This window comes from Thalassophryne amazonica, chromosome 17 (assembly GCF_902500255.1).
Source record: "Thalassophryne amazonica chromosome 17, fThaAma1.1, whole genome shotgun sequence".
NCBI classification, from domain to species: domain Eukaryota; kingdom Metazoa; phylum Chordata; class Actinopteri; order Batrachoidiformes; family Batrachoididae; genus Thalassophryne; species Thalassophryne amazonica.
Window position 1 is genome coordinate 66,846,666 of NC_047119.1, and position 13,654 is coordinate 66,860,319.

General features: G+C 40.9%; 1 protein-coding gene across 3 annotated transcripts in view; it reads right to left on the reverse strand.

Annotated features, from left to right (window-relative positions):
• Positions 1-6,431: 6,431 nt before the first annotated feature.
• Positions 6,432-13,654, reverse strand: part of odf2a (outer dense fiber of sperm tails 2a) — a 75,827-nt gene continuing 68,604 nt past the window's right edge. The window contains exons 17-19 of one of the 3 annotated variants that reach the window (XM_034191689.1): positions 7,621-7,783; positions 7,179-7,304; positions 6,432-7,060 (exon numbers count right to left, since the gene is read on the reverse strand). In XM_034191689.1, the coding sequence (XP_034047580.1) occupies positions 6,890-7,060; positions 7,179-7,304; positions 7,621-7,783 (460 nt within the window). In that variant the 3' untranslated portion in view covers positions 6,432-6,889. The remainder of the gene's footprint in view (positions 7,061-7,178; positions 7,305-7,620; positions 7,784-13,654) is intronic. The other 2 variants (XM_034191690.1, XM_034191688.1) reach the window with 2 other exon arrangements.

A 13,654-nucleotide genomic window follows, 5' to 3' on the forward strand; every position in this document is an offset into this window, starting at 1 on the left:
TAGAAACTCTACTGCCATCTCTCCTAGACATTTCCATGCCTCCATTGGAATGTCATCTGGACCAACTGCCTTTCCACTCTTCATCCTCTTCATAGCAGCCTTCACTTCTTCCTTGCTAATCTCTTTTACTTCCTGATTTACTCTCACCACAACATCCAGCCTTTTCTCTCGCTCATTTTCTTTATTCATCAAATCTTCAAAATATTCCCTCCACCTTCTCAGCACACACTCCTCACTTGTCAGCACATTACCATGTGCATCTTTTACCACCCTAACCTGCTGCACATCCTTTCCAGCTCTGTCCCTTTGTCTGGCCAATCAGTACAAGTCCTTTTCTCCTTCCTTACTATACAACTTCTTGTACAGCTCGCAATATGCCTTTTCCTTTGCTTTTGCCACTTCTCTTCTCGCCTTACGCCGCATCTCCTTGTACTCCTACCTTCTTCATCTCTCCGACTATCCCAAAAATGTTTTCGCCAACCTCTTTCTCCTTATGCTTTCCTGGACCTCTTCCTTCCACTGTCCAGATGTCATACCCAGTACTGCCCTAGCTGTCTCCCTCACCACATCTGCAGTACTTTTCCAGTTGTCCAAAACTGCTTCCCCTCCAACTAGTGCTTCACTCATCTGCTCGCTAAATTTCACACAACAGTCTTCCTCCTTCAGCTTCCACCATCTGATCCTTTGTTGAGCTCTCACTCTTCTTCTTTACCTCTAAAGTCATCCTACAAACAACCATCCTATGCTGTCTAGTGACACTCTCCCCTGCTACCACCTTACAGTCTGTGATTTCTTTTAGCTTGCATCTCCTATAAAGAATGTAGTCCACCTGTGTGCACCTTCCTCCACTCTTATGTTACCCTGTGCTCCTCCCTTTTCTTAAAGTAGGTATTCACCACAGCCATTTCCATCCTTTTTGCAAAATCAACTATCATCTGTCCTTCCCCATTCCTATCCTTGATACCATATCTACCCATTACTTCCTCATCACCTCTGTTCCCTTCACCAACATGCCCATTGAAGTCTGCTCCTATCACCACTCTTTCATGCTTGGGCACACTCTCCACCACCTCATCTAACACACTCCAGAAATCTTTCTCCTTCATCTCACAACCTACCTGTGGGGCATATGCACTGATGATATTCATCATCACCCCTTCAATTTCCAAACTTCACACTCATCACCCTGTCATACACTCGCTTAACCAACACACTTTTAACATACTCTTCCTTTAAAATGACCCCAACAGCATTTCTCTTCCTGTCCTCACCATGGTACAACTTGTGCCCACCGCCGATGCTCCTGCTCTTACTTCCCTTCCACTTGGTCTCTTGCACACACAGTATGTCTACCTTTCTCCTCTCCATCATATCAGCCAGCTCTCTCCCTTTACCAGTCATACTACCAACATTCAAAGTCCCCACTCTTTTCCACTCTTCTAGTTTTCTTCTTCTCCCGCTGTTCGTGGCAACGTTTTCCTCCTCTTCTTCGTCGTCTTCGCCCAGCAGTAGCCCAATTTCCACCGGCACCCTGTTGGGCAATAGCACCGGTGGCAGACGTTAACCCGGGCCGCGACCGATCTGGTATGGGAATTCGATTCTGAGTCTGCATAGTTGGGTTGGCTTGTTTTACGCCGGATGCCCTTCCTGACGCAACCCTCCTCATTTATCCGGGCTTGGGAACGGCACTCAGAATGTACTGGCTGCACACCCCATGTGGCTGAGTTACCTTGTTTCCCATGTAACAATAAGAAATATGGTCAAAATCTGGATTAATCTTTTTAGTCACATAGCACTATTATTCTGAACACTACTGTATGATTATTTATTAGAAAGTGGAAGAAACACAAGATAACTGTCAATCTCCCTCGGTCTGGGATTCCATGCAAGATCTCACTTTGTGGGGTAAGGATGATTCTGAGAAAGCTCAGAACTACACATGAGGACCTGGTCAATGACCTGAAGAGAGCTGGGACCACAGTCACAAAGATTACATTAGTAACACATGATGCTGTCATGGTTTAAAATCCTGCAGGGCAGCAAGGTCCCCCTGCTCAAGCCAGCACATGTCCAGGTCTGTTTGAAGTTCACCAGTGACCATCTGGATGATCCACAGGAGGCATGGGAGAAGGTCATGTGGTCAGATGAGACCAGAATAGAGCTTTTTGGAATCAACTCCACTTACCATGTTTAGAGGATGAGAACAACCCCAAGAAAACCATCCCAACTGTGAAGCATGGGGGTGGAAACATCATACTCTGGGGGTGCTCTTCTGCAAAGGGGACAGGACGACTGCACCGTATTGAAGGGAGAATGGATGGGGTCATGTATTGTGAGATTTTGGCAAACAACCTCCTTCCCTCAGTAAGAGCATTGAAGATGGGTCATGGCTGGGTCTTCCAGCATGACAATGACCCCAAACACAGCCAGGGCAACTAAGGAGGGGCTCCGTAAGAAGCATTTCAAGGTCCTGGAGTGGCCTGGCCAGTCTCCAGACCTGAACTCAATAGAAAATCTTTGGAGGCAGCTGAAACTCCAAACCTGAAAGATTTGGAGAAGATCTGTATGGAGGAGTGAACCAAAATCCCTGCTGCAGTGTGCAAACCTAGTGAAAAACTACAGGAAACATTTGACCTCTGTAATTGCAAACAAAGGCTACTGTACCAAATATTAACATTGATTTTCACAGGTGTTCAAATACTTATTTGCAGCAGTAACATACAAATAAATTATAAAAAAAAAAAAATCAGTGATTTCCGGATTTTTTTTTTTAGATTGTCTCTCACAGTGGACATGCACCTAAGCTGAAAATTTCAGACCCCTAGATGATTTCTAAGTGGGAGAACTTGCAAAATCACAGGGGGTGATACTGATCAAACTTTCAGTCCATAAAGGATACCATCTGACATAACACTCCCAAATATGAAAGAAATTTGTTCTTTTGTGACAGTTATGAATTTTTAAAAATTCATTCAATGTTAAAGGACTGGGATTTTTTCCAATTTTCCACAATTTTTACTGACTTTGACCTTACAAATTGAATCAGGTCTTGCCTATCAGGATGTGAATCCTCTGTAAAAATTATAAGGATACATGAAAGATTGAGGGTTACAGGCTGTTCACAAACAGGGTGAAAATATACCTTCGCCCAACTTCATTCACAGAGGTTATGAATGAATGAACAGAAGTCTTATTCAGACAAACAAGACAGAAGAGAATTAGATGTTGTTCAAAGGAGTTAAAGTTAGCACATCATTAACAAATAAGCTAAACACACAAATTAAAGCAAACTGCACCTTGTTCGTTATCTTTGGCATCATGAGTGTTCGAGTACCCAGACAGACCACTCATTCATTTTTGATACCCATTTACTCTAATTAAGGGTCACGGGGAGGCTGGGGCTTATTCCAGCAGTCATAGAGTGAGACGTGGGATACATCCTGGGCAGGATGCCAGTCTATCGCAGGGCCACTTGTAAACAGACAAACTCATTTACATTAATGGTCAATTTAAAGTTTCCAATCCACCTAAGTTGAATCTTTTGGAAGTGGGAGGAAGCCAGTTCCCAAAGGGAACCCATGCAAACATGGGCAGAACATGCAAGCTCCACACAGGAAGGATCAGATGTGAAGCAATCACATGACCTTCTTGCTGTGAGGTAACAGCGCAAACCACTGAGACACTGTGCTGCTCCCAGACAGACCAGCCTCATTGAAATGCACAGCTGTGGTTGGAAGTTTCCATGCACTCATCTTGAAATGTTCTTTTGCCAAGGTGGAATGATTGTACAATACATCATTAATGACTAAACAAGAATTTGGTGCACTGCACAAGTTTGAATTTATTTGGGATCTTGACTAATCCACATAGGGTTAAAATTTAACATACATGTTCAAATATATACATACATTCACTCAAAAGTGGTGCTGAATGTTCTACAATGTCTTAACATGACAAGGCCAAGATCTATTAACTCCTCATTAACATTTGTGATTGACTGAAACTGGTAGATTCTCTTTTCCAGCATAAAAGGGATGTTTGACAGCACTCATTGGACTGACCAATGGGAAAGTCCAAAAAACTCAATTAAGATGGATGAGGGAGAATTGTAGAGTTACACAAGTGGAGATCTCTTGGAGCCATTTCTAAACAACTGCAGATTCCAAGATCATCATTTGAATCAATTGCATGGAAATATAAGTTAATCAGATGTGTCATCACTTTGCCAAGTTCTGGAAGAAGAACCAAACTGTCACCCTCAGATGAGAGGAAACTGGTTAGGATGTTCAGCAACAACCCAGAAACCACCAGAACCAGAAAGTGTTGGAACACCAGCATCACTACCCTCAGTGAAGCAAATGTGACATCGCCATGGACTGAGAGGATGATGGCCAAGATTAAGCCCCTGCTCCAAAATTGACACCTTCAAGCTAGACTGAAATTTTCAGTTGCCCACATGGACAAGCCAAATGCCTTCTGGAGAAAAATTTTATGCTCAGATGAGACAAAGATCTACTAGAGCTACTTGACCATTACAAGACGTATGTTTGGAGAAGTAAAGGTGAGGCTTTCAAACCACAATTTTGCACCAGAAGCTTGTTGATGGTTGACAAGTCTCAGGGAATCAGTTTTCTCTTCACATGAATCAGGTGTCTCATTTTGCATATAGAGAGGTTTACGACACAATCACTTTCTACTGCCTCACACCAACTGATACTGGTTATTGTCAGGTGTTGAGATAGGGTGCCTCATTTCTGTCATAGTCTGTGACTATATCATAAGTACTGACCTCCAAAATGTGGAACTAATCACCTATATGTTCACCACACTGCCTCAAACATGAATGTCTTTTACATGCATTTGTACAAATTTTACTTTTGGTGTGACAAAGAATCAGATCAGCTTCAATTTAAGCTATTTTCAATTTATTTAGTTTATATAGCGCCAAATCACAACAAAGCTGCCTCAAGGTGCTTCACACAACTAAGGTCGAAGCTTATCAACCCCTAGAGCAAGCACACAGGTGACGGTGGTAAGGAAAAACTCCCTCTGATGATATTGAAGAAGAAACTTCAAGCAGACCAGACTCAAAGGGGTGACCCACTGCTCAGGCCATTCTACCAAAAAAGTTTACAATGCAGAACACAACACAACAACAATTGACGAGAGTCCATGTAGACATGCAATCCACCATCGGGGGAGGGGGGCATCGAGCCTCTCGTATCTGTTCCTACAGCAGACTCCATCCTGCATCTATCACAGAATTCATCCAATCCAGCCACATCTCAGACAAAGAAAAAGAAAACAATCAGTCAGCCAGAAAAACTCCACTTAAGGTATAATTCATCAGCATTAAGCAACAGGAAAGCAGAAGAAATACTAAGGTGACAGCTGGCCACTAGCCCTGTGCTTCACTAACAGACCCAGACATTAGATAAAGTTGAGGCCGAGACCCGCTCCATTTACAAATAAAATTAATTTTAAAGCGTAGGAAGCATAGTACCATACTATGCCAGTATGCTAGCCATATGAAAGGGAGAATAAATGCATCTCAACTCTGGACTTGAAATTTTCTACAGAATCCGCTTTATTGATGCAGGGAGATCCTTCCACAGAACAGGGGTAAGATAAGAGAAGGCTCTGTGACCGGCAGACTTTTTAATCACCCTAGGGACATAAAATAGTCCTGCACCCTGAGAACGCAGAGCCTGGGCCGGTATTTAGGGCTTGACTAGATCCGTTAAATATGGAGGTGCTAGTCTGTGAAAAATTTTATAGGTTAATAGCAGAACTTTAAAATCTGTTCTCACAGAGACAGGAATCCAGTGAAGAAATGCCAAAACGGGAGCAATGTGGTCAAAATTTCTGCTTCCTGTCAAGAGTCTGGTAGCAGCATTTTGAACCAACTGAGACCCCTAAACCAGAAAACAGAACATTGCAGTAGCAATGCAACTAGAAGAAACAAATGCATGCATCAGTTCTTCCAGCAGAATTATGAACTGGAAATTTTATTGTGACACTGTTTCAGTTCAACGTCATTATCTGCAGGCCAAACTTTTTTCTCCCACTTTGCTCTGAAATGATGCATGCGCAGTGAAGGCAGGGTGGACCAATTTTTAGGGGGACCGTTCAGTCTGCTACACCGGTAATCTCCGATCCCTCAGACGGCACTGCATTAATAACAGTCATTCATCAACAGCTGATATAACAACATAGTGAAGGGATCACATTGGAAAAGCTTTTTCAAGCGGTACAATATGGAGTTAAAGTCAGTCATCTCAGCTCTTTGAGTCTCGTCACATAATCCCAAACAGACTCAATGATGAGATCAAAGCTCTCTGGAGAAACACCATTGACTCCAGACCTCCCCAGACCTCCTCATCCCCCCACCCCCCACACACGCAGATTTTTTTTTTTTCTGGCTGTGACTGGATTCATTATGGTGGAGAATGAGCTTGGAACCAATTAGCTGCCTCCTTGAGAGTACTGCATGATGAACACCTGCATGAACTTCTCACCTAAAAGAAATCCATTAATCCAGTACTTAAACTGCTGTCTCTCTCAACCAAATATTTAAACTTTTGATTTGTCATTTCAGAGAATCTGCTGCTATGATTCTGCACACTAGGTCTTGTGTTCTCATACAGATGAGTGGCTTGACTTTGTTTCACATGGGTGGTATGGCTTCTCACTTACAGACTTGGATTGATTTAAATCAGTCTGATCTGATGATGAAGTGTGTCATCTTCTGCTCTACAGTTCCTTGGGAGCTGCATCTACAGTCGTCAGTGTTTCCTGTTTCTTTGTGCTATTCATGACATCACCTTACTAAACACTCCTAAAGACAAGCACTTCTGAATTTTAAACTTAAAACATGATGGGTGATGTGTCACTTTGGTGAGGAGGGACGTGGTTTGCGGCCAACAGCTGTGTCTCTACACACGTCCACGTAGGAGTTTTTCAGGTGCACAATGTAGTTTTGTAGACTCTGGTTGACGCGCTCAGACTGTTCCAGCCGATCTTTGACTGCCTGCAGTTGGATCTGATACTGTTGCTCCACCTGAACATCACACACACATTTTATATATATATATATATATATATATATATATATTACACAGATGCTCAGACTTTTAAAAACAGTTTCATTTAATATAGTGTTCAAATAAAACTTTTACCTCCTCTTTGTGCCATTGTACGTGGCTGATTTCTGAGGTAGTCCTGCTGAGTTGAGTCTCCAGTTCCAGTATCTTCGATTGGGCAGAGAGTTCATGTGCTGCAGCATCGTTTCTGGTCTCCAGTATCTGAAATAACGCATGGTGCATCAAACGTAAAGAATGGGCTACAGTAACTGAGTCTTCTGTGTATACCAGGGATCCGGTTCCACACATAAAACAGGAAGAACTGATCATTAATTAGTGGTGTTGGAGGGATTTCCCAGCTCTATCCACCTCACCTGATCAGCCATATGCTGCCTAAAAACTTGAGGCTTGATGAATTACCGTCCTGATGACAAAATTATACATTATGCTATAACTCATAACATTGTTCAAAGTCAGAATCACTCTGCTAATCCATATTGTGGTGCAGCTGCAACTCAAGTTGTTCTCAGTATCACACCTGTTGGCGAACATCATCCAGAGCCTCTTCCAGCTTTTGGCTCAGCAGGGTGCTTTCCATTATTTTTTCATTCAGACGTAGACGAGTGCTGTGGATATTTTCTTCCTGTTTGGTGATAAGTGCTGTCAGGTCGCTTTTCTGACTGCCAGCCTCCTTAAGCTTTCTGGTGAGGAGACAAGTAAAGAAAGTAACACCAATAATGTGTTAGACCTTTAACATCTGGAATGATTTCACACATGTCGAATGTTGGGGGTTAGTGTGTAAACGTTAGCAGAGGTTTGCACTAACAGTCTTTAATTAAACAGCCTCACAGACCGCGTACAGGTTTATCCTGTGTAGAAATGCTTTACTCATGCAGTTTTTTTTAAAACCAAATTTTAATGCAATGCATTGTCAAAAAACTCATTTTTACACTGTAAGTGCCTTGTGATTAGAGGGGCAATTAAAAAAATATATACATGCAATTAATTTAGATTAACTGCTAAAGCTTAGAATTAATGAGAATTTTTTACCCCTGACAGCACTAAGTGTGTGACTATATATATATATATTCACACAAAATGAGTGTGTGTGTGTACACACACATATTAGAGTGGTCCCAAAAAAACAAACTTCAACTTTTTCAAGGTGCTTCTTCATTTTTTGGTTCCTTTAGTTGAAAAATAAGTTGTGTGAAAACTCATGAGATTTGAAAAAGTATTAACCACTGCCACCCAGCCCCTGTTTTTTGTGACGAGTGACATTTTAGACTGGATACATTATTGGCATTAGTGACAGATTATGTTACATCTGTCTCAGGTTGCATTTTTGAGGCATTTAATGCCAACATGGACTTCCTCATCAAGGATCCCTGAGAGTGGGAGGATGACCAATCATTTCAGTCTTCACAGAAGGTCCTGGATAACATTGCTGCTGTCAATGATTTCGCCGAGCGAGGAGTTGCACTTATGCAGGATTAAAATCAGGTCCAAACAAAGGATGAACAGCAGAACCAATACCTGCTGCAAGGCTAAGCGTAAATTTGGTAAGATTGTAATTCACGTCGGCAGTAATGACACTCGGTTACGCCAATCGGAGGTCACTAAAATTAACATTGAATCGGTGTGTAACTTTGCAAAAACAATGTCGGACTCTGTTGTTTTCTCTGGGCCCCTCCCCAATCAGACCGGGAGTGACATGTTTAGCCGCATGTTCTCCTTGAATTGCTGGCTGTCTGAGTGGTGTCCAAAAAATGAGGTGGGCTTCATTGATAATTGGCAAAGCTTCTGGGGAAAACCTGGTCTTGTTAGGAGAGACGGCATCCATCCCACTTTAGAGGGAGCAGCTCTCATTTCTAGAAATCTGGCCAATTTTTTGGGATCCTCCAAACTGTGACTGTCTAGCGTTGGGACCAGGAGGCAGAGCTGTGGTCTTATACACCTCTCTGCAGCTTCTCTCCCCCTGCCATCCCCCTATTACCCCATCCCCGTAGAGACGGTGCCTGCTCCCAGACCACCAATAACTAGCAAAAATCTATTTAAGCATAAAAATTAAAAAAGAAAAAATAATATAGCACCTTCAATTGCACCACAGACTAAAACAGTTAAATGTGGTCTATTAAACATTAGGTCTCTTTCTTCTAAGTCCCTGTTGGTAAATGATATAATAATTGATCAACGTATTGATTTATTCTGCCTAACAGAAACTTGGTTACAGCAGGATGAATATGTTAGTTTAAATGAGTCAACACCCCCGAGTCACACTAACTGTCAGAATGCTCGTAGCACGGGCCGGGGTGGAGGATTAGCAGCAATCTTCCATTCCAGCTTATTAATTAATCAAAAACCTAGACAGAGCTTTAATTCATTTGAAAGCTTGTCTCTTAGTCTTGTCCATCCAAATTGGAAGTCCCAAAAACCAGTTTTATTTGTTATTATCTATCGTCCACCTGGTCGTTACTGTGAGTTTCTCTGTGAATTTTCAGACCTTTTGTCTGACTTAGTGCTTAGCTCAGATAAGATAATTATAGTGGGCGATTTTAACATCCACACAGATGCTGAGAATGACAGCCTCAACACTGCATTTAATCTATTATTAGACTCTATCGGCTTTGCTCAAAAAGTAAATGAGTCCACCCACCACTTTAATCATATTTTAGATCTTGTTCTGACTTATGGTATGGAAATAGAAGACTTAACAGTATTCCCTGAAAACTCCCTTTTGTCTGATCATTTTTTAATAACATTTACATTTACCCTGATGGACTACCCTGCAGTGGGGAATAAGTTTCATTACACTAGAAGTCTTTCAGAAAGCGCTGTAACTAGGTTTAAGGATATGATTCCTTCTTTATGTTCTCTAATGTCATATACCAACACAGAGCAGAGTAGCTACCTAAACTCTGTAAGGGAGTTAGAGTATCTTGTCAATAGTTTTACATCCTCATTGAAGACAACTTTGGATGCTGTAGCTCCTCTGAAAAAGAGAGCTTTAAATCAGAAGTGTCTGACTCCGTGGTATAACTCACAAACTCATAGCTTAAAGCAGATAACCCGTAAGTTGGAGAGGAAATGGCGTCTCACTAATTTAGAAGATCTTCACTTAGCCTGGAAAAAGAGTTTGTTGCTCTATAAGAAAGCCCTTCGTGAAGCTAGGACATCTTTCTACTCATCACTAATTGAAGAAAATAAGAACAACCCCAGGTTTCTTTTCAGCACTGTAGCCAGGCTGACAAAGAGTCAGAGCTCTATTGAGCTGAGTATTCCATTAACTTTAACTAGTAATGACTTCATGACTTTCTTTGCTAACAAAATTTTGACTATTAGAGAAAAAATTACTCATAACCATCCCAAAGATGTATCGTTATCTTTGGCTGCTTTCAGTGATGCCGGTATTTGGTTAGACTCTTTCTCTCCGATTGTTCTGTCTGAGTTATTTTCATTAGTTACTTCATCCAAACCATCAACATGCTTATTAGACCCCATTCCTGCCAGGCTGCTCAAGGAAGTCCTACCATTATTTAATGCTTCAATCTTAAATATGATCAATCTATCTTTGTTAGTTGGTTATGTACCACAGGCCTTTAAGGTGGCAGTAATTAAACCATTACTTAAAAAGCCATCACTTGACCCAGCTATCTTAGCTAATTATAGGCCAATCTCCAACCTTCCTTTTCTCTCAAAGATTCTTGAGAGGGTAGTTGTAAAACAGCTAACTGATCACCTGCAGAGGAATGGTCTATTTGAAGAGTTTCAGTCAGGTTTTAGAATTCATCATAGTACAGAAACAGCATTAGTGAAGGTTACAAATGATCTTCTTATGGCCTCGGACAGTGGACTTATCTCTGTGCTTGTTCTGTTGGACCTCAGTGCTGCTTTTGATACTGTTGACCATAAAATTTTATTACAGAGATTAGAGCATGTCATAGGTATTAAAGGCATTGCGCTGCGGTGGTTTGAATCATATTTGTCTAATAGATTACAGTTTGTTCATGTAAATGGGGAATCTTCTTCACAGACTAAAGTTAATTATGGAGTTCCACAAGGTTCTGTGCTAGGACCAATTTTATTCACTTTATACATGCTTCCCTTGGGCAGTATTATTAGACGGTATTGCTTAAATTTTCATTGTTACGCAGATGATACCCAGCTTTATCTATCCATGAAGCCAGAGGATACGCACCAATTAGCTAAACTGCAGGATTGTCTTACAGACATAAAGACATGGATGACCTCTAATTTCCTGCTTTTAAACTCAGGTAAAACTGAAGTTATTGTACTTGGCCCCACAAATCTTAGAAGCATGGTGTCTAACCAGATCGTTACTCTGGATGGCATTTCCCTGATCTCTAGTAATACTGTGAGAAATCTTGGAGTTATTTTTGATCAGGATATGTCATTCAAAGCGCATATTAAACAAATATGTAGGACTGCCTTTTTGCATTTACGCAATATCTCTAAAATCAGAAAGGTCTTGTCTCAGAGTGATGCTGAAAAACTAATTCATGCATTTGTTTCCTCTAGGCTGGACTATTGTAATTCATTATTATCAGGTTGTCCTAAAAGTTCCCTAAAAAGCCTTCAGTTGGTTCAGAATGCTGCAGCTAGAGTACTGACGGGGACTAGCAGGAGAGAGCATATCTCACCCGTGTTGGCCTCCCTTCATTGGCTTCCTGTTAATGCTAGAATAGAATTTAAAATTCTTCTTCTTACTTATAAGGTTTTGAATAATCAGGTCCCATCTTATCTTAGGGACCTCGTAGTACCATATTACCCCATTAGAGCGCTTCGCTCTCAGACTGCGGGCTTACTTGTAGTTCCTAGGGTTTGTAAGAGTAGAATGGGAGGCAGAGCCTTCAGCTTTCAGGCTCCTCTCCTGTGGAACCAGCTCCCAATTCAGATCAGGGAGACAGATACCCTCTCTACTTTTAAGATTAGGCTTAAAACTTTCCTTTTCGCTAAGGCTTATAGTTAGGGCTGGATCGGGTGACCCTGGACCATCCCTTGGTTATGTTGCTTTAGACATAGACTGTGTTTCATAATTATTGTATGGCCTTGCCTTGCAATGTGGAGCGCCTTGGGGCAACTGTTTGTTGTGATTTGGCGCTATACAAGAAAAAAGTTGATTGATTGATTGATTGAAGTTGAGTGTCATCGACATCAGTTCATGGAGGCGAAGAAAATCGGAACCAAATGCCACTCCCCACGACTGTTTGTTTTCACCAAATAGGTGGACAGTGACATGTAGTACTTTTTTTTTTAAATCTCTTCTGTATGGTCAGTTAAAGGAGAAAGGACGGACACACACACACACACACACACACACACACACATACCTTCAACCGCTTAGTCCAATCAAGGGTCACGGGGGGCTGGAGCCTATCCCAGCAGACATAGTGTGCGAGGCGGGGTACACCCAGGACAGGATGCCAGTCTGTCACAGAACCACAAACAGACAAACAAACACATTCACACTCACTCGCACACCTATGGGCAATTTAAAGATTCCAAACAACCTAACCTGCATATCTTTGGATGTGGGAAGAAACCGGAGTACCTGGAGGAAACCCACGCAAACATGGGGAGAACATACAAACTCCACACAGAAAGGCCACAGGCCACACCCAAGACCTTCTCGCTGTGAGGCAACAACGCTAACCACTAAGCCACTGTGCTGCCCAGGAGAAAGGACTGTTGTTTCAATTTGTATTTAATTTGTGAACAGGTACATTTCTATTGCTGGGTTGCACTAATATACTCAATTACTGCAATTTCTACCCCGCGTGCAGCAGTGTTAGAATAGTTGTATTGAAGTAAAATTTTGCACAAAACATTTTCTCATCAAAATGATTTTGTAAGGAAGTACCTTAAGAACGCTACATTTTTATTTGTGGCATACTGTAGAGGACCATCCGAATATTATATATATATATATATATATATATATATATATATATATATATATATATATATATATATATATATATATATATATATATATATATGCGTGTGTGTTAGGGGTGTAACGATACACACAAAAAAAAAAAAAAAAAAAAAAAAAAAAAATCACAGTTCGGTACGTACCTCGGTTCTGAGTATGGGAACAAAATGCAGAACCTAAATTTGCTTGTTTAAACCAACAATTTATTGTAACATTATACAAACAGGAAAATAAAATAATTGCAAAGTGCTGCCTGGTAATAAGTTAAATAAAATGTTCTCAAATAAATGACAAATGTATGAAATATTATAAAAAATACATTCCTAGTAAAGAGCTTTTAACAAAACCTTTCCACAAGTAAAGAGCAGCACAGCTGTTCCAGCATGAAGCCCTGTTCAATTTTATTTAACCTTCAAATTTTTTGCCAGAAAAATTAACATGTCCAAAATTGTCATACACTATAAGGGAATTTTTTTAAAGAGAATTAATGTTAAAGAATCCCTTTACTTTTGTACAATTTATTTTATATCTCTTTCTATTAACTGTTCATTTAATGTTTGTTAATATAGCTTTTTAAATAAAGTTTTGAAAACAAAAACGTGGGTGAGGCAAAAAA